Here is a 21,136-nt window from a genome sequence, read left to right on the forward strand (position 1 = left end):
TTTTTTTTTTTTATCAGTTTCTATATATTTCTCCCCTTCACTTGTGAGTTTCACAACGCCATTTTTGCACTTCTTCCTTTCACTGATATATCTAAAAAATGTTTTATCTCCCTGTTTTACCATGTCAGCTATATTTTCTTCCATTTGTATCTTTGCTTTCCTGACTTCTCGACCAACCTCTTAACTTTTCCAGATATTTTTGCCTGTTGTCCTCTTTCTGCGATCTTTTGTAGTTTATGAAAGTTAAACTTATTCCTTACCTTCTCAGCTAATATTTTTGAGAATCAAAACGGCCTTCTTTTCCTCTTACATTTAATTACTTGCCTCAGAAAAAGATTTGTCGCCCTTTTAATAATGCCTTTCAATTTTGCCCACTGCATTTCTACTCATTCCAGATAACAATTTCTTGACGTAATCCCCCATCCTAACAAAGTTAGTTTTTTACAGTCTTGAACCTTTAATTTTGAATGAGCCCTCTCTAAACCCATCTTAATATTAAACCATACCATGTAGAGATCACTGGATGCCAGCTGATCGCCCACTGTAACATCAGAAATACTTTCCCCATTTGTAAGCACTAGTCCAATATGACCCCATCCTGCATGGGTTCAATTACCAATCGCTGGAACAGTTGTTCTTGTACAATAAACTCTGGAATCTTCACCAGCAGGTTTATGTATCCTCTCTAGCTCTGAGCTATAGGTACTCCAAACCAAACCTTTAGCCCCTTCCTAGGTGTATGCATCCTGTCAATATGCCTTAGAATTCCAGTCTGTTCCTGCAGCTCTGACTGCTGGGTTGCTCTTTTCTACTCTTGCTTAATTATACATTTCTAGTTCTTTTAATTTGTCTTTTGGCGCGGGTTTTGCCCTTGTGCTGTGGATTCACTCTTTGGGGACATCCTTCGGCAAGAGATCACAGCAGACTTTTGTATTTACATTGTCTGCTTCTGGGGGAGGGAGGACTGTTAGCAGACCTGCAGTAAACCCCTCAGACAGCCTGCAGGTCAGATCGGGCCTCTGGGATCGGGAGCCACCTCACCCTAGGTTTGTGCACTAAAGGTTCCATGTGCACGGTTCCATGGAGGTATGCCGAGATCGGAACCGGACCGCGGGTCTTCCCTAATTTTCCGGTGAGGTCCTGAGAGTTCCTGTCTGGGGTGACTGGGAAGGAGAGGTGGTCAGATCTGAAACCCAGTTTTTTTATCAGCTCCTGAGATCTCTCCGCTTGCTCTGTGTTAGCTGGCTGCCATTGATTACTGTTCCAGCACATGTTTCTGTGTGTGTCTGTATTCCCACGAGTTTGGCAATATTAAGGGGGGGAAGCCTGGAAAGGGATTTTTGGGTGGTTTCCCTGCATTCCCTAGCCTCCCCCCCCTGTAAAATAAAAAAATTTGCTGTTTTTCCAGGTTCCCGGTGATTTTCCAGAGCCGTTTTAGGGCAAAATCAGCCCTTAGAAGCTTTGTTTTTGCTCCAAACTTCGGGGATGGCCACCTTAGGACAGGATGGCATGGATTCATGAATCAATTATGGTGGATGGCTGGCGGGATCGCGGCCGCAATTCACATGCACCGCAACCCGTGGGGGGGGGGGGGGCGAGATGTACGCAATTTCCACGTTTTCCTCCTTCAGAGAATCCTCTTTTGCCTCCACTTCTACCAGAGACACTTTTGGCTTGTCCGGTCCCCCTCAAATGGGTGCGACATCCGCTGCAGTGAAACGCAAGTGCGGTTTTCGCTGCCAGTGCCTATTTCCCGCCTGCAAGTGTCAGATAATGTCAGGCTTTTCTGGTTGAAAAGGCTGTGCCTGCTTCTTCCCCGCTGAATCCAGTGCTGCAGATGGGATCTGATCTCCCTCTGGATTCCAAAATGTCTGTGTTTCCTTTCAGTGACGCCGGAGAGCAGACTAGCGGTTTCCGCCATCGCTTCTGCCCCGGTCTCTATATTTTTGCTGTCACAGTTTTTTTCTACTGCATCCGCTTATATGACTTTTCTGGTGGATCTTCAGGATCCCACGGCAGGTCCCCAGTACTTGGGGTTTCCCGGCTGTGCGCAGGTTCTTCCGATCTGACTGGTGCCTTGCACTCCTTTCTCAGTCCTCAGGTTCCTGAACCTGATTTCGGACCACCAGCTGCCCACTGCCCGCTTCCTTTCCGGATATTCTGGACTGGGATGGGATGCCTTTAGTGTCTTGGGAGTCCCAGGAGGATCCCCTTAAATGTGCCGGGATCATAGTGCGCTTGCATCCCATGGACCTGGAATTCTCCAAGCGTATAGCTTCGCCGAAGGTGGTTTCGGCTGTGGCACAAGCCACTAACCGCACTTTCTTGCCCTCTGTTGGAAGGGTTGTCCTGACAGAGGTTCAGGACAGGCAGCTGGATTTTGTCCTCAAATGCCTTTTAGATTCCGCAGCGGTGGAAGTTGAGCTACAGTGGCCTCCTCCTTGTTGCCCGTGTGTGGTGCTCTAGGCTCCGTTGGGATCACGAGGGGGTTGTCCTTCGAGACTTTGATTTCCTAGTCTCCATGGTGAATTGTTTGGTGGATACCCTTCTTGTCGAGGTTAAGGTTTTTGCTAAACTTGGAGCTTCTTTGGTCTCTTCCCAGCGGCTGATGTGGATTTGCCAATAGTCCAGTGTTTCTTCTTCTATGGCTGCATTGAGCCGGTTTCTTTTCAGAGGTGTGCTCTTGTTTGGCCCATGCTTGGCTGACCAGGCCAGTGTGCAGGGCCGTAGGCCTACGGTGCTTCCCGGGTCTAAACTTCGACTTGCCTGGGGATCTGGACGACCAAGATTTTTTTGTCCTTACAGGAGACCTCTCCAATACTCCGGACCCCAGACAACCAGATCCAGTTTGGAGCGCTTCCCAGATCTCGCTTTGGAGATCATGTGTGACATCAGTCTTCCAACAACTGTCCTCCTGACCATCCCAAGAGGGAGTTCTGACGCCAGGCTTCTGGCTCCTCTTCCTCAAATTGCAGATGCTTCTTGGCCTTCCAAACGGCGTGGTGGAGGGTGATTTCGGACCATTGGGTCCTCAACGTGCTCAGACAGATGTTCCATTAATCACCTGGGACTTTGAATGCTCCAGCTGGCCATATTGCAGGTTCAACTCTGTCTCCATCGGAAGGCGGTTCGGTGTTCTCTAACAACGTGACAGCGGTAGCTTATGTCAACCATTTGGTGGCTTGGATGCTCTTTTCCTGGGGGAAAAGCATCAGGTGACCTTGTCTGCGGCTGGAGTAGACACCGTTCAGGCAAACTTTCTCAGTTGTCTGATTCTGCACCCGGGAGATGGGTCCTTATCCAGGATGGCATTAAAGACCATCGTTCGGCAGTGAGGCCGTCCGGCCTTCGATCTGATGGTGTCTGCCTGGCACCGGAAGGCGGCTAAATTCTACAGCCGACGCAAGCAGGTCGGCAGCGAGGGGCTGGACGTTCTGGTCCTGCCTTGGCCCCGGGGGTGGGGGAACTTCTGTATGTTTTCTCCTCCGTGGCCCATGATAGGGCGCGTTCGGTGCCGAGTGTCTGCTCAATTTTATATTAACTTATAATTTATATTATGTATTTCTTCTCATTTTTTCATAGTTTTTGAAACAACAGAATGCCCATTTCCTGATGAAGCTCTTTAGACAACTATAGAGTGAAACGGAGATCTTCCGTCATATTTCATCTATTCAGCTTGGCAGAGTAAAATCCAAGCTAAGTATTATATAGATTAAGTTATGGGTCTCCATTAGGAGTAAAAAAGAAATTGAAGAAATAACACAAGAAATCTTAAATGAACACAAATGAGTGATTTATTTAAAAGACTAATATTTCATATAATTATTAATTTATAAGAACATTTCAGATTTATAAAAGTTAAAAAGACGTTTTGACCAGTGATAGCTCACATTTAGGTCACTTGCTAAGACAAGTTATAATAGCAAGCAACCGCGAGCACTTGAGGTCTCTTAGTCTCAAAAAATTTATGAAAATATAAAACAAATTGAAACCGGCTCATTCTAGCATATGCCTATTTTCATTAGGATTGTTGGTTTAAAACACAAAAGTTGAACATATTCATTGTTTATTATGATTAACATATAATGCCACTCCCTCTCCTTTTCTTCCTATCCTGCCTTTCCTGAACATATTCATTGTTTATTATGATTAACATATAATGCCACTCCCTCTCCTTTTCTTCCTATCCTGCCTTTCCTGAACAAATTTTAGCCCAGTATAACTACATCCCAGTCATGGTTCTCTCTGATCGTCACTATATTCAACTCATCTTCTTCCATCACTGTTTCTAGATCCAGAATTTTGTTTCCCATACTTCGAGCTTTAGTATATACTTCTTTCCAGACATTGTCCCCTTTTCCCATCCATGTAGTAGTCAGTGATTTACTTATCTGAAGGCTTATACTCACCCGGTGGCTTTGATCACCCTTCCCAATCACTTCTAGTTTAAAATCCTCTTCAGTAGATTAGCCAGCCTGCCGCCGAAGACACTTCTTCCCTTCTTTGATAGATTTATATCATCCATGCTCAATAGCCCTTGGAAAATCATCCTATGGTCCAGGAAGCCAAAATGCTCTCGACGACACCATCGTCGTAGCCACGCATTCATCTCCAGGATGCGTGCTTCTCTAACCTGGCCCTTACCCTTGACGGAGGATGGGACGAAAATACCACCTTTGATATAGACTAAGGAAATCCAGTACAGCCTGGAGTGAGAGGAGGAGGAGCAGAAGAATATGTAAATTAGGCTCTTTACAAACTTTGCAGTAAAAGAGGGTAAATACCCATTGGGCAAGACTGATATTCCCGTTTACAAGAAAATTAGCAAAGGTAAGAACCTAATCTTCCATTTGAATTCTTTCCCTCCATATATGGCAGCTCTATCTCACCACTACACAAGCATAGGTAAATGGCTTGCTTGTGTCCTGTAAATTTTTTTGTTACTTATTTGAGGAAGAAGAATAATGCAAACCACTACTTTGTTTTTGTTGATATCCTCATTCTGTTCAGACTACACAAGATAATGGGATAAAACAATTCAATGGTGGTGAATTAAATATGCTTTAAAAATACTATGAAATTTCCTCTTAATACTACAAAATAGGATTTCTAGTCAAGATAGGTATATTAAGATAGGTTTATTTCCAAAGACCTGATTCAGGAAGAAAATTTAATGTCGATCAAGGGTAATTAATGCCAATGATAGAAAAGTCAAAAAGTGAGGGTTTATTATTATGGGGAGGCTTTCTTGCACTTTAGTTTAAAATCAAACACTTAGGGCTCCTTTTACAAAGCTGCACTAGTATTTAGCGTGCGCTTGCCGGAAATCTACCGCCTACTCAAAAGGAGGCGGTAGCGGCTAGCACGTGTGGCAATTTAGTGCGCACTATTCTGCGTGTAAAATGAGTCCTTAATTTCAATCTTGATCTCAGAGCTTCTAAACTGTCTAATCCCAATATCTTGTTCAGAATGGCTGACAGTAATAAAAGCAATTATAAGACCCAAAAATCTTCTATAATAAAAACACTTAAATTTGTTTTAAGTACTTCTGAAAAAGAAATGATTTCAAATACTTTTGGGGCAACACATAAATAGTTTATTTGACAAATGTTGGTATTGTATTTAAAAAATAAAAACACTTGATAAAGAACTTTCTAAGACTCTTTTAAAACTGCCTTACATGACAGATGTTTTAAGACAAAATAATCCTTTAATCATTAATGATCATAACAATGAAGCATAATTGAAACTATTTTCTTGCAGTTATAAGTAACCAATGTGCTTGGCCTTAGCAGAGTCCCAGCAGCAGTGCGCTGAGTGAATGTGTGGTATGTTTGGGTTTTTTGCACATGACCCCACTTTTTAGATCCTGCTGACTTATGTAAATATTTATGCAAATTAGTTTTTGCATCCCCTATAGGCTGCCACTACTTCTGCTCAGCTTATATCACCTGCCGTGATTGTGGCATTAGCTTTCCTGTATGCTAGGAATTTTAGTAGAGATTGCACAAGCTGACCAGTTCTAAAATGTAAATAAAATTTGGAATGAGAAAAATTTGAAATTGAAGTAAAATTGCAGTAAGAAAAAAAAGAGCTGCTTCATTTTTATAATTTAATGCACTGAGTATAGAAAACGTTTGATCTTTCACATATGGTATTATACTATCTTTGTGTTCTAGAGCTCGCAGGAAAAAAGGCTCTGCTCGCCGCTGTGGCCTTCAGAAGCTCTGGGAGTGGTGCTTAGGACTTGTACAAATGAGTTCGCTACCATGGAGAGTTGTTATAGGCCGATTAGGAAGAATAGGTCATGGAGAATTAAAAGGTAATAATGAAACTACTACATGAAAGACAAGAGCTTTGATATTACTATCTTAAAAACAAAACAAAACACCCCCAAATAAACCAGGAAGTGAAGACTGTTGCTTTTATGAGCATGATGCAGAAACTGTATATTTATTTAGACTTTTTATAGTACATTGACTTGGTAGTTAAAATCAAAACTGCTTTGATAAGTTTGTTCTATAGCTACACTATGCTTACTGTATTTTCTTCAGGCCTTCACATTTTTAGTAATACACTTCTCCCTCCATATTCGCTGTGATAGGGGATTAACAGACCCGCAAATACAGAAAAACCGCAAATAACTTTTTCATATGTTGTTCGCTGTTTTCTATTAAAAATCATCATGAATATGGTAGGAGACCTGGCCTGTTCCTGAAGGAAAGGCAAAACATAGTGAAGAAAGTGCTGGGAATCAGCAATTTTCTCTGTAAACGCTTGGAATCAGCAATTTTTCTATGTAAGCTTACATAATTGGGGGAGGGGAGAGGAGCCAGCAAGCTAAAAACCACGAATAATCGAAACCGCAATTGCTAAAATCGTGAATACAGAGGGAGAAGTGTATATTATTCAGTGATGAAAACTATTACAGTATATTTATTTGTCTTTGGTTTACAAGATCTAAAAATTTTATTTATTCATTCAATTTTTTATACCGTTCTCTCAGGAGAGCTCAGGTTTACATGGATTTATTCAGGTACTCAAGCATTTTTCCCTGTCCCACGGGCTCACAGTCTATCTAATATACCTGGGGAAATGGGGGACCAAGTGTCTTGCCCAGGATCACAAGGAGCAGTGTGGGTTTGAGCCCATCATCTCAGGGGTTAAATTCAATAATGTCCTTTATCTACCTCAGATTGGAGCTGTTTGCTGAGTCGCCGAAACCTGCAGACGCTTAGCAAGAGGCTGAAAGATGTTTGTCGGATGTGTGGCATATCTGCGGCTGATTCTCCCAGCATTCTCAGTGCTTGTCTAGTGGCTATGGAGCCACAGGGGTCTTTTGTTGTTATGCCAGGCAAGTTAAAAAAAAAACCACCTGTTCTCTAGATCAGTGGTTCCCAACCCTGTCCTGGAGGAACACCAGGCCAATTGGGTTTTCAGGCTAGCCCTAATGAATATGCATGAAGCAAATTTGCATGCCTATCACTTCCATCATATGCAAATCTCTCTCATGCATATTCATTAGGCTAGCCTGAAAACCCGATTGGCCTGGTGTTCCTCCAGGACAGGGTTGGGAATCACTGCTCTAGATACTTGTTTATTTGTTTATGAATTTGGTTTTATTACACACTGGTACCATGACATTAATGTTTAAAAAAATGGACATTACGGCCTTATTTGTTAAAATAGAGAGCATTTTCATTGTTTATATAAAAGAAACATTCCCTTGAGATTATATTGTAACTACTACTATGATGAAAATAATCCAGTATCTGTAGTTGTTGGTGTATTCTAGTAAATTAAGTATTACCAAACTGAATTAACCTTTATAGACTGTATAGATTTCTCATAAGGGTAGCCATTGTATTCAGAGATTAGCTATCCAATCCTGGCTTATACTATTTGTAAGTGGCTAGAAATATGCAGTAATGGTTTTCCCAATGTGGGAGGGAGGTGAAAGGAAGGTGGTTTGAATAATTAATAGATATGGTAATTATTTCCTCTGTAAGTTGTTTATATTCAGTTACATGTTATTTTCTTATATTTTACTATTTATTTTCAGATTCTGTGTCAACAGGGTCAGTCTTTGGGCGCAGCACCACTTTGAATATGCAGACCTCCCAGCTGAATACCCCACAGGACACATCATGCACTCATATACTGGTGTTTCCTACGTCTGCTTCTGTGCAAGTAGCCTCAGCAACATACACCACTGAAAATATTGACCTGGCCTTCAATGCAAACAACGGTGTGTGCTTGCCAACAGAGAAATTTTGTGCCCTCTGCTGACCTTTTGTAATTTAACAGAAATCCTTACAGGAAACAAGTCATAGGATTAGGAAGACAATTAAAATGGAAAATGTTATTGGGTACAGTGAGAAAAAGGGATGCTTTTATTTTAGTCTTTATATCTGCATTGTATTCTGAATTTTCTATTATGCAACATTCTTTAGGTAATAACTCAATAGAAATTTTGGCTGGCAGATATGTAAAGAAAATTGTTCTTTCCTTCTAGTTTCTTAAGAGGAAATATAGATTCTAGAGTATATTAACTATTTTCTTTTCCTCTAAAGATGGAGCAGATGAAATGGGTATCTTTGATTTGTTAGACACTGGAGAAGAGATTGATCCAGATATTACTAATATCCTTTCTGCTTCACCCACTGGCTTCCCTGTTCATTCACCGGGATCCCATTATCCTCATGGAGGTGATGCTGGCAAGGTAAGCGAGAGTGGAGAACAAAATGTTATCCACTGACCTGCTTCTTTGCATTTAACTTAATTTCTAAAGTGACATACACTCCATTCCTGAACATGTGGGTAGTCAATCCCTTCTTGCAAGAATTCTTGTAGGTAGCATTCTTTTGCTCTGCCACCCATCCTTCTGGGCTGTCCTCCAATTCCTCAGATGTTTCTCTACAAGCAAGAAGGTAGGAGCCGGTCTTTTCTGCTCTTGCTTATTTTTCAATTATATTTGTTTTTTTGGACCATTTGCAAGGCTTTTCGCTGCTGTAGAGGATCCCACTCTTGGGACAGCCCTGGCTGTGGGAGAGCGCAGACCCTGAGGTCGAGGGTTTGCTTCCAAGAGGCAGACTGCTTTGCATTGCATCTACTTGGACAGCCTGCACTACCAGTTCAGGGGCTCAGGGACCAATCCCTTGAGAGCAAGGCTCGCCCCAGATTCATCTGCAGTAGGCTCGAGCATAGGCTGAGTGCCTCCTTGGCAGTTTTTCTAGGATCGGAGCTAACTGCTTTCCTTCCCCTATTTGCGTGTGCATGATCCAGTGGAGGTTGAGGTCTCCGGATGGTTTTGGCCCAAGAGGCCCAAGAAGATGCACACAGTTCAGATACCAGGCTTTTTGAGGCAGAGTTTCTCCCTATAAGCTGTTTGCAGCTTCCACACATGCAGCTCCCAGCACACAGCATGGTACAGTTTACAGCCTGGTAAACAAAATTGGGAGGGGGAGATCTTTAAAATAGATTTTTTTTTTTTTTTTTGGTGTTCTGGGGTTTGAGTTAGGTTATCCCACCTCTAAAATCTTAAAATCGCTAATTTTTATTCCCTAGTGTAGCTTCCCCAGGCTGCAGTAATCTTGGATTTCCCAATTTGAAAATAAAAGCCTTTATCTGCCTAAAAACATCTCAATTATGCTTTAAGGCGTGATGGACTTCTCAAGCCAAGATACCTTAGATTCATGCCAGGTTTGCAGTAGATGTCTGAGGATCATCCATGTTCCATGTGACGAGCAATAAGTGAGAGGAGGGCAGGAGTCTCTGACTTAGCTTCTTCTAGTCTTTTGGGGGGTGTTAGGGCCTAGTTGGTCCAATGGCCTGAAAAATTCCCTCGTAAAGCACAGCTGTGATGCAGTACTAAAAAAAGCAAAGAAGAATTTCTATGGAGATAAAATCACCAGATGAAAAAACCAAAATAGTGCACTGTTCAACATCTGGCGCAACCTAACCTCAAAAAACGACTCCACCTTTCCCCTTTCCCCCCCATCCGCAAATGACCTAGCTAAATTTTTCAACGAAAAGATTACTACCTTACGGAGTTCTTTCCCCCCAACAGTCTCTTAAAATTATCTGCCTCCCAACGACTCCAACCCTATCCCTGCTGATAGATCCTGGACTGCCTTTGAACTCGTATCCGAATCCCAAATCTCTAAACTCTGTCTCAAACTGAAATCCTGCAATTGCATCCTGGATCCTTTCCCTTCCTACCTTTACGAAAACATTCTCGTGTAGGCCATCTCCTCCCTTACAAGGCTCATAAATCTGCTTTACTATCGGGCCTGTTCTCCACAGAAATTAGACACATTGCCTTGTCCCCTCTTCTGAAAAAAGCCGATCTCGACCCTTCCTTACCATCGAACTACCGCCCCATAGCAAATATCCCTCTCCTAACTAAACTGCTATAGGCCATAGTCACCACACAGCTCTCTTCTTACCTAGAGAGATTCTCCAACCTCCATCCCTACCAATATGGCTTCAGACCCAGCTTCAGCACCGAATCCCTCCTAGTTTCCTTAATTTCTAAGGTGCAACAACTACATTCTCGTAACAAATTCGCTGTCTCTCTGCAGCTTTCGATGTCCACCACGACATACTACTTTATCAACTTTCCGAGATAGGAATTGATTCCACCGTCCTAAAGTGGTTCTCAAACTTCCTATGCTCTCGCTCCTACACTGTCAACACAAATGGCACCATGTCCGTTCCTTGGACACCATCTTGCGGTGTCCCTCAGGGATCACCCCTACCCCTCCCTGAAACTCCTCCAATTATCCCCCATTGAAACAATCTACACTTACTCTGATGACATACTTGTCCTCCTTGAGACAGACCAGAACCTCACCAACCTCCACGAGAACATTACGGCTTGCATAATGAGACTCCATTCCTGGTCCTTCTCGGTACAGATGAAATTGAATGAATCAAAAACAAAATTACTCTGGCTCGGCACAAAATTAGAACACCTGCCCACCCTCTTCGCACTACTGTCAAGCGCTGCACTGCAGCTTGAGTTTTCAAGCAAGGTCCTTGGCATCATTATCGATTCTTCTCTCTCCCTCAATGACCACCTCAACTCCTTGGCTAAATCATGCTTTTTCAGCCTCCACATGCTGAGGAAAGTAAGATCCGATTTTCGCCAACAACATTTCACCATCCTTGTCCAATCCATCATCCTCTCCAAACTAGACTACTGCAATTCCATCTACTTAAGCCTATCAAAAAAAAGTCTTAAAAGACTCCAGCTAATCCAGAATACTGCAGCCAAGTTGATCTTTGCAAAACGCCAGTCTTACCATGTCTCCCCACTCCAAGCCAAACTTCACTGGCTCCCAGTGATTTCCAGAATCCATTTCAAATGCTTCTGTCTGGCTTTTAAGATCATTCACGGCATCCTTCCTCCCTTAATCCCACTATCTTATAACTCCTCGAGTCCTGACCAATGTTCCCTCTAAGGATTGATGAGGTGTGTGCAAAAAAAAATATGCATGAGCGACAAATTACATACTCCACAAATTTATGAGCAGGCGCGGAGGACGCATTTTTAAACAAATGTAGTTTATCCTTGTATTCCTTATGTATTTTTAATCATCTATGGATATGTTTGTATGTTTATTGTTCAAATGGTTTTATTTATTTCCCCAAATTTATTTTTGTTATACACATTGAAAATATTTGATATTGCGTTTAAATCAAAATCTCAATAAACTTGAAACCAGTGCCCGTGAGATTGTGGGAGGGTTAAATACTCAAAACTTAGAAGAATAACAATTTACTTAAAGTTTTTGCTTCGCCAGCTTTCTGGTATCTTTACATACAGTGGCATACTTAGCATATGTAACACCCGGGGCCCATCATTTTTTGGCACCCCCTCAATCTGTACGAAAAACATGATGTTTAGTAACAAGCCACGTCACACATGAGTACCTAGGAAAAGGCAGCATCTTACATATTGCAGTGAGCAGTACAACATCAGTACACCCATTGTAAAACTAAACAAGCCAGACCAGCACAGATCAATCCTACAACGTCAATCCTAACAGAAAACCATGTCTTTCGAACACACAGAACACAGAAAACACCTTCGCCTAGTATGGAATATGTCATCACAAACTAACCCCTCCCCCTTTTACAAAACTGTAGTGTGAATTTTAGCTACGGAGGTAACAGCGCTGACGCTCATAGAATTCTGAGCATCAGAGCTGCTGCTACCACCACGGCTGGCGCTAAAAAACGCTCCACAGTTTTGTAAAAGGGGGGATAAAATAGAAATACACAGCTTCAACGCTCTAGCTCAGGGGTGGCCAAACTTTTTGGGCTTGCGAGCTACTTTAAAATGACCAAGTCAAAATGATATACCAACAATAAAATTAAAAAACACAAAGCACACTATACGCTGAGAAAATGTTAATTATCATTTCTATTCTGGGTTTTTTTTCAAAGAGGTCAAAGCAGATGACTCTATGCATTGTCACCTCAGTAACAACCATACAAAAATAGACAAATATACCCCCCTTCCTTTTTATTAAACCACAATAGCAATTTTTAGCGCAGGGAACTGTGCTAAATGCCCAGTGCTGCTCTCGACGCTCATAGACTTCCTGCGCTAAAAAACACTATTGCGGTTTAGTAAAAGGGGGCCATAGTGCAAGATATAGACAGCATATATAAATTCAGCCACATTTTGATCACTAAATTTAAAATAAAATCATTTTTCCTACCTTGTCTGGTGATTTCATGAGTCTCTGGTTGCACTTTCATCTTCTGACTGTGCATCCAATCTTTCTTCCCTTCTTTCAGCCTGTATGCTTCCTCTCCTCCAGACCTCATTCCCTCCCCCAACTTTTTCTTCCTCTCTCCTTGCCCTTTCTTTTTTTATCTCTTGATGCCCCCTTTCTTTTTTTCTGTTTCCCTTCTGTCTCCCTGCCTGCCCCCTTTCTTGCTCCCTACCCTCCACAAAGCCACTGCTGCCACCATCGGGGGAAACAGGCCCCAAAGCCACCGCCGCAACCATCGGGGGAAACAGGCCCCAAAGCCACCGCCGCGGCTGCCCCAAGCTCTCTCTGCTTCCCCCGACGTCAATTCTGCCGTCGGAGAGGAAGTTCCGCCCAGCAAGGCAGCGATTGGCTGGCCCGAACTTCCTCTCCGACTGCAGCCTTAGGGGATGTGCACAGCCGGAGCGGACCGCCCCCCCCCCCTTAGTAGCCACTGAAGACGTGGCAGCGGCTCCTCTCACGAAGTCCGATGCAGTCGGGGATCTTGAGAGGAGCTGCCGCTGCATCTTTCAACTTTGGAAAATACAGGCCGCTGCCGCCGCTTCCTCTCACCTCCCTCGAGTGAGCGACAGGGGAAAGCGTATGAGCGACGCCACTGAAAATAGTGAGCGATCGCTCATTCGCTCACCTTAGAGGGAACACTGGCACTCTACCAGACCCGCCCAAAGGTATAAACTATCCTTCCCCTCTCTACACGGTATTCGCTATGCAGGCAAACTGGGAAAATCCCTTCTCTTCAGAATCACAGGTCTTTGGAACGACCTTACTACCCCACTGTGGAACCTGGGCTCCCTCCAATTATTCCGCAAGCAACTGAAAACCTGGCTTTTCACTAAAATGTAATTCTATCCCCCCTTACTCTTCTCTTCTATATATAAGTTCATGTAAACCTTTTTTTTCCTTCTCTTCATATATTTTAAGTTCTTGTAAACCGTGGAGATGATGCCGTATATAAACTTAAGGTTTAGTTTAGTTTAAGAGCTTGTGAGCATCTGCAGGGGTCATCTGGATGTCCTGGTCAGAGATTTTCCCCTGTATTCATCAGTATGATGTTTGAAGCTTAGTTGATTAACAAGGGATGCATGGAACCCTCGAAGATCACAGCCCTGCTGTCATGGGGTCTCCCCCCCTCCAAGGAGTGAAATATGGGGAAGTTCAGTGTGAAGAAAATTGGGACGAAATTGGCTCTGTTTCAATACTTTTAATCTCCCAGTCAGGGTTCTCTGTAGCAGGAGTTACTACTGCATCTCGGGGGTGGGGGGTAATCTGAATCTGGTGAAGGCCCCTGATCTCAGGGAGGACCCGACTGTTTGCAGGCTATTTATATCTTCAGCATTTTTGGAGGTGATCATGGAATCCCACAAGGAATTAGACATATACTTCATAGTGCCCAAGAAAGCCTCAGAAGACTGGAGATTGATTCTAGGCTTCAAAGCAGTGAATGCAACTCTCAAGATACCATGTTTCTGAATGGTGAGGTCAGTGATTGTGTCAGTGGTGCCGGGGAAATTTGTTGCCTTCCTAGATTTGATGGCGGCATATCTACACATTCCCATTTCTCCAGAGCACAGGAAGTTTTGTGATTCCATTTGCTGGAGCAACACTTCCAGTTCATGACCTTGCCAATTGGACTGACCCCGGCACCACGGACCTTCACCAAGGTAATGGTGGTTGCTGCATCGCATTTGCACAGAGCGGGCATAAAAGTCCCTCCATATCTGGAGGATTGGCTAATAAGAGCCCAGTCTGAATCCGTAGGCAGACTAGCGGTTCAGTCAGTCAACTGCTTCAGAAGCTGGACTGAGTGTGGCACAGTGGTTAAAGCTACAGCCTCAGCACCCTGAGGTTGTGGGTTCAAACCCATGCTGCTCCTTGTGACCCTGGGCAAGTCACTTAATCCCCCCATTGCTCCAGGTATATTAGATGGACTGTAAACCCACTGGGACAGACAGGGAAAAATGCTCAAGTACCTGAATAAATTCATGCAAACTGTTCTGAGCTCCCCTGGGAGAACGGTATAGAAAATGGAATAAAATAAAAATAAAATAAACTTTCAGAAAAGCTACCTGGAGCCAATGCAGATCTTGGAGTCTGCCTGATGCTTCAGGAGTTCAGGTACGAATTTTCTTAGATAACACAATGATGGTAGCCTATGTCATTTGCCAGGGGTGCACCAAAAGTGCAGCTCTATGCTTTGAAGGCCCAGATGTTGTTTCAGTGGATGGAGACACATCTTCTGATGCTTTTGGCAGCGCATGTGGCAGGAGTAGACAATATGCAATCGAATTTCATCATCCGGAAGACCCTGGATCCTGGGGAGAGGTCACTGTCTCAGGAAGCCTTCACCTGCATTGTGAGAGTGCCTGACATTTCATCTGATGGCAACAGCAGCCAACAAGAAGGCAGTTCAGTTCTTCAGTTGAAGACATGAACCAGGAAGTGAAGGCTTGGGCAACGTGGTGCAACCCTGGCCAAAGGCAGGTCTTCTTTATGCCTTCACTCCTTAGCCCATGATAGGCTGACTTCTAGGGCCTGTGATTCTAGTAGCACCAGACTGACCGAGGCAACCATGGCATACAGACTTGGTCCATTTACAAAGGGATCAAAGTCTCAAACTTCCCTGTCATCCACAGCTGCTCACACAGGGTCCAATTGCCCTGCTAGATCCAGAACACTTTGTCTTATGGCATGGCTTTTGTGTGCATGGTGCTAGCACATAAAGGCTATTCGGATGGAGTGGTCTCCACCTTCTAAGACAGTGGTTCTCAACCTGTGGGGCACGAACCCTTTGGGGAGTCGAACGACCCTTTCACAGGGGTTGCCTAAGACCATCGGAAAACACATATTTCCAATGGTCTTAGGCAGTGTTCTTCAACCACTGGTCCGTGGACCGGTGCCGGTCTGTAGAAATTTTCTTCCGGTCCACAGGGCCGGCACGTCCATCAGGCCCAAGACAGCATTCTTCAGCCGCCGGTCCACGATGCGATCAATGCGGCGTCTTCAAGCCAGCTCCCTGAGTGCTGCAGTACACAAAGCTGTGGGAAAAGACTCCTATGTGCGGCCTACGCTTGAATCGTCGTAAAGTCAGAGGGAAGGCTTCCAGATGAGGCATAGGATGCGCGCGAGGAGCCACTGCCCACAGCTTTGTATAATGCAGCACTCAGGGAGTCGGCCCGAAGACACTGTGCTGATGGCACAGTGGACCGGCCCAAAGATAACACCGGGGGGCAGGCCAGAAGGCAAGGCACATGGAGGGAGAGAGACAACAACGGTAGGGGATATGCTTTTATTTTTTTATTTAGTGATTGATTTGTCTGTTCAGGAAGAAATGCATTAGTTTCTTTTCCTCTGGGGTTGTACTGCTTGCAGAGTCTTGCATCTTAGGGTTTGTTTGTAAATATTAGTACTTTTAGTTTTTCGTCCTGCATTTGCATGGGGTTATCTGTTTTCTGGTAGGAATGAATGTTAAGCATACAGTGTGCTTTTTGTATTTCAATTTTGTGGTTAACCAATAGGTGTTGTTAATACAGTTATATTGTGTGTATATATTAAAAATGAATGGAAAAAATGGTGTTACAATTAGTACTATTATGGGGGTGGGGTCTGGGGCGGAGATTGAGTGTAGATTGGCACGACTTAGCCCAGTGTTCTTCAACTGCCGGTCTGCGGACCGGTGCCTGTTCACAAAATAATTATTTTATTTCCGCCGGTCCATAGATGTCAGAAGGTTGAAAAACACTGGTCATAGGAACCGAGACATCGCTCCTCTATCCGTCTCCAGGCGGGTCCGCCCACATACAGATACGCCCACATACATTTATTTGTAATTAGAAATAAATATTTCACAATATATAATTACATATTGTTTTTGTGATTAATCACTATGCTTTAATTATGTTCAATTTGTAACAATGAAGATATATCCTGTATATCAGATATTTACATTACGATTCATAACAATAGCAAAATTACAGTTATAAAATAGCAACAAAAATAATTTTATAGTTGGGGGTCACCACAACATGAGGAACTGTATTAAAGGGTCGTGGCATTAGGAAATTGAGAACCACTGTTCTAAGATGTAAGAAGAAGGTGACTATAGCAGCATATACAAAAACCTGGAAGTGCTTCTAAACTTGATTCATTTGGAGGAGTAAGAACCCAAACTTGGCAACGATCTCTGTCGTACTCACTTTCCTGCAGGAAGGTCAGCTGAAAGGCCTAGTGTTTGGGAGTGTTTGGCTCCTTGAAAGTTCAGGTTATGGAGCTCTCCTGTTTTCGACCTAAGCACTGTAGCTGCACATCTAGGTGTGACGAGGTTTTTGAAGGTCATGTTAGGCCTCCATCCTCTTGTGCGACAGCTTTTTCCAATGTGGAATCTTAATCTGGTCTTATGGATGCTGGCGGGAGTGCCCTATGGATCTCTGGAACAAGTTTCCTTTATGGACTTCACCATCAAGACAGTGTTTTTGGTAGCAATTACCTCTGCCTGATCTTCAGAACTTCAGGCTTTGTCCTGCAAAGATCCATTTCTCAGAATTTTGGATTCAGGCGTGGTCTTAATGCACAATCCCATCTTTCTTTCCAAAAGTGGTTTCCATCTTTCAGATCAATTAATAAGTCTGCTTACTTGCCTTCACTCCTTCGGGATCGAGAAAGTGATTAGGTGTTGAAATTATTGGATCTTTTTAGACTTGTACTGTGTTATTTAGAGGTTATAAATGATTTTCGATTGCCGGATCATCTGTTTATATTGACTGGAGCTGCATATAAAGGTCAATCAGCCTTGAAAGTGACCATTTCAAGATGGATTCCAATGGCCATTTCTTTGGCCTATATCTGAGTGCTGAAAGGACAACAGGGTGAAATTGAAAGAAGCCAAGAGAGAAATACATCTGGCGAAAGTGCAGGCGGAGGAACAAATGGCTAAAAATGTAAAAATGGGAGACAAAAATTTTTTCAGATATATTAGTGAAAGGAGGAAGATGAAAAATGGAATTGTTAAACAAATAGATGCTGGGAACCAATATGTGGAGAGTGATGAGGAAAAAGCAAATGTGCTAAACAAATACTTTTGTTCTGTGTTCACGGAAGAAAATCCTGGAGAAGGACCGAAAAAATGGAGTAGATTCTGCGCCATTCATGGAGGAGAGTGTTTATGAGCAACTTGAAAAACTGAAGGTGGACAAAGCAATGGGACTGGACGGGATCCATCCCAGGATACTGAGGGAGCTCAGAGAGATTCTGGCGGGTCTTATTAAAGACTTGTTCAACAAATCTCTGGAGATGGGAGTGGTTCCTGGAGACTGGAGAAGAGCGGATGTGGTCCCTATTCACAAAAGTGGTCACAGGGATGAAGCGGAAAACTACAAGCTGGTGAGCCTCACCTCGGTTGTTGGAAAAATAATGGAAGTGTTGCTGAAAGAAAGGATAGTGTACTTCCTTGAATCTAATGGGTTATAGGATCCGAGGCAACATGGCTTTACAAAAAGTAAATCATGCCAAATGAACCTGATTGAATTTTTTGATTGAGTGACCAGAGAACGGCGGCAGACTATTTTTTCTGTTACGGCTCCCCAATCCTGGAATTCTCTTCCAATTCATCTGAGAGATGAAAAGAATCTTGAAAAATATAAGAGCAAACTGGAGTCTTCTTTTTCAAGATGCATTCAATGTTTAATTGAACTGCTTTTGGCTCTTAATCCATTTTAACTACTTTGATTGTTTTTTATTCCCCTTCCTATTGTTTTTAACCTTAAATGTTCTACTTTTATAACTAGATTGTATTTCATCCTGAGTTTTCCCTATGTTTTTATTAATGTACGTGTAATTTAATTTATTATGTATTAGTAGTTATGAAACTTGTCGTTTATGTTTGTAATTTTATTTACTACAATATATTAGTAGTTATAGTACATCTCTTTTATGTTTGTCTTCCTATATTTTGTAATTTTATCACTTTGTATATCGCTTAAAATTCGGAATAAGCGATTAATCAAATGTTATAATAAACTTGATAAACTTGATAACTTGATAGATTTCAGCAAAGCCTTTGATACGGTTCCTCATAAGAGGCTCTTGAACAGACTTGAAGGGCTGAAGTTAGGACCCAAAGTGGTGAACTGGGTTAGAAACTGGCTGTCGGACAGACGCCAGAGGGTGGTGGTTAATGGATCACTTGGAGGAAGGAAAGGTGAGTAGTGGAGTCCCTCAGGTTCGGTGCTGGAGCCGATCCTGTTCAATATGTTTGTGAGTGACATTGCTGAAGGGTTAGAAGGAAAAGTTTGCCTTTTTGCGGATGATACCAAGATTTGTAACAGAGTAGACACCGAAGAGGGAGTTGAAAATATGAAAAAGGATCTGCAAAAGTTAGAGGAATGGTCTAATGCCTGGCAACTAAAATTCAATGCAGAGTAATGCATTTGGGGGATTAATAATCGGAAGGAACCGTATATGCTGGGAGGTGAGAAGCTGATATGCACGGACGGGGAGAGTGACCTTGGGGTGATAGTGTCCAAAGATCTAAAGGCGAAAAAACAGTGTGACAAGGCGGTGGCTGCTGCCAGAAGAATGCTGGGCTGTAAAAAGAGAGGCGTAGTCAGTAGAAGGAAGAAGGTGTTGATGCCCCACTTGGAGTATTGTGTTCAGTTTTGGAGACCGTATCTGGCGAAGGACGTAAGAAGACTTGAAGCGGTCCAGAGGAGGACGACGAAAATGATATGAGGCTTGCGCCAGAAGACGTATGAGGAGAGACTGGAAGCCCTGATTATGTATACCCTAGAGCAGCGATGGCGAACCTGTGGCACGCGAAGGCCTTGCAGCTGGCATGCGGGAAGGTCCGCAATAGAGAGCTGCACGGGAACGGGGCTGGATGTACTAAGTCGCGCGGCTTTTCTCCCTACCTGCTCTGCTTGCAGCACAGAGCCGAACGGAAGTCTTCCCGACGTCAGCGCTGACGTCGGAGGGAGGAAGGGCTGACGTCGGGAAGACTTCCGTTCGGCTCTGTACTGCAGGCAGGGTAGGTAAGGAGGAGTAGCCTCGCGGCTACCAAGGGAGGGGGGCGGTCCGCCCCGCCCCATGTGCAGCACAGCCGGCCAGGTCCCCTTTTGTGGCACTAACCCGACCGACAGGGCCGCCATCAGGGCAGGCGGGCGCAACGCCCAGCAAATTTAGATGCCCGCCCGACTGTCATCTGCCGAATCCTGCTGCCGCCACTGCTTAATGCGCAGCCTGAAGAGCCGCCGAAAAACCTGCCGGACTTTAAACAAAAAACCCCCCCAGCAAGCGACTAGAACCCGGCTTCCCTCCGAAACCGGAAGTTACGTCAGGGGGGGGGGGGGGTAGAGAAGAGAAGCCGGCACAGACCATTAGAGCCCTGGGGAATGCGGGAGATAGGCCAGCCATGGAGGGAAGCTTACTTGCTCTTGCTTACTTCGGGCCTTTCTCGCTGCCGGGTCCTGCCTACTTTCTGTTTCCGTGAAGGCAGGACCCGGCAACGAGAAAGGCCCGAAGTAAGCAAGAGCAAGTAAGCTGTAAACTTCCCTCTGTCGCTGCCCTTTGGGAGATAGGTCAGCGACCAAGGGAAACTTGCAACTTGCCTTTGTCTGTAGCGAATCTGCTGGGTGTGTGAGACGGGGGGGGGGGGGGAATGGGAGGAATAATGCTGCTGCACCCAATTGGGGAGAGAGAGGGAAGGAGGGAGAAGGAAGATCAGGAAAAGGAGGAAAGCGATGCAAAGACCATGGGACGGAGGGAAAGGAGATACCATACCATGGAGTGTTAGAGAGAGATGTCAGGGCATATGGGGGGGGGGGGAATCAGGGCCAGATTAAAGGATAGGCCCTGTAGGCACAGGCCTAGGGCCCAAAATAGTCAGGGGGGCCTGCCAGTGCTGTGCTTTGGGGCCTCACCCTTGCTGGATTCGCTGGCAGCAGCAGCAGCCTCATCATCATCCCGGGCGAATCCCAACCCGATCCGACCCTCCTATCTCTCCCTCCTTCCCTCATCAATGACGTGCCAGAGGGAATCACGGCAGGAGAAAGTCCTGAAGCAGCCTGTTTAGAATCTCGTGATGGGAGGGAGGGAGAGTTAGGAGGGTCGTGGGGGGGAGAGTAGCAGTCTGCCCCGGGTGTTCGACCTGGCGTCATGAACTTTTTCGGCTAGCATCAGCATTTACAATTCACTGCTGTTGCCAGCTTCAGGCCTTCCTCTCCGCCGGGTCCTGCCTACTTCTGTTTCCATGAAGGCAGGACCCGACAGAGAAGAAGGCCCGAAGCTGGCAACAGCAGCAAATTGTGAATGCTGCTGCCTGAAGAAGTTCATGACGCCAGGTCATGGGTGACAGAAGGAGG

At 44.3% G+C, this 21,136-nt stretch overlaps 1 protein-coding gene across 1 annotated transcript in view; it reads left to right on the forward strand.

Moving 5' to 3' along the window:
* The window catches only part of MED13 (mediator complex subunit 13), a 432,233-nt gene that overhangs the window by 365,335 nt on the left and 45,762 nt on the right, over positions 1 to 21,136 (forward strand). The window contains exons 24-27 of the mRNA XM_033922821.1: positions 6,180 to 6,322; positions 7,196 to 7,354; positions 8,063 to 8,248; positions 8,574 to 8,722. Coding sequence (XP_033778712.1) covers positions 6,180 to 6,322; positions 7,196 to 7,354; positions 8,063 to 8,248; positions 8,574 to 8,722 — 637 coding nt within the window. The remainder of the gene's footprint in view (positions 1 to 6,179; positions 6,323 to 7,195; positions 7,355 to 8,062; positions 8,249 to 8,573; positions 8,723 to 21,136) is intronic.

Source organism: Geotrypetes seraphini, chromosome 15 (genome assembly GCF_902459505.1).
Source record: "Geotrypetes seraphini chromosome 15, aGeoSer1.1, whole genome shotgun sequence".
NCBI classification, from domain to species: domain Eukaryota; kingdom Metazoa; phylum Chordata; class Amphibia; order Gymnophiona; family Dermophiidae; genus Geotrypetes; species Geotrypetes seraphini.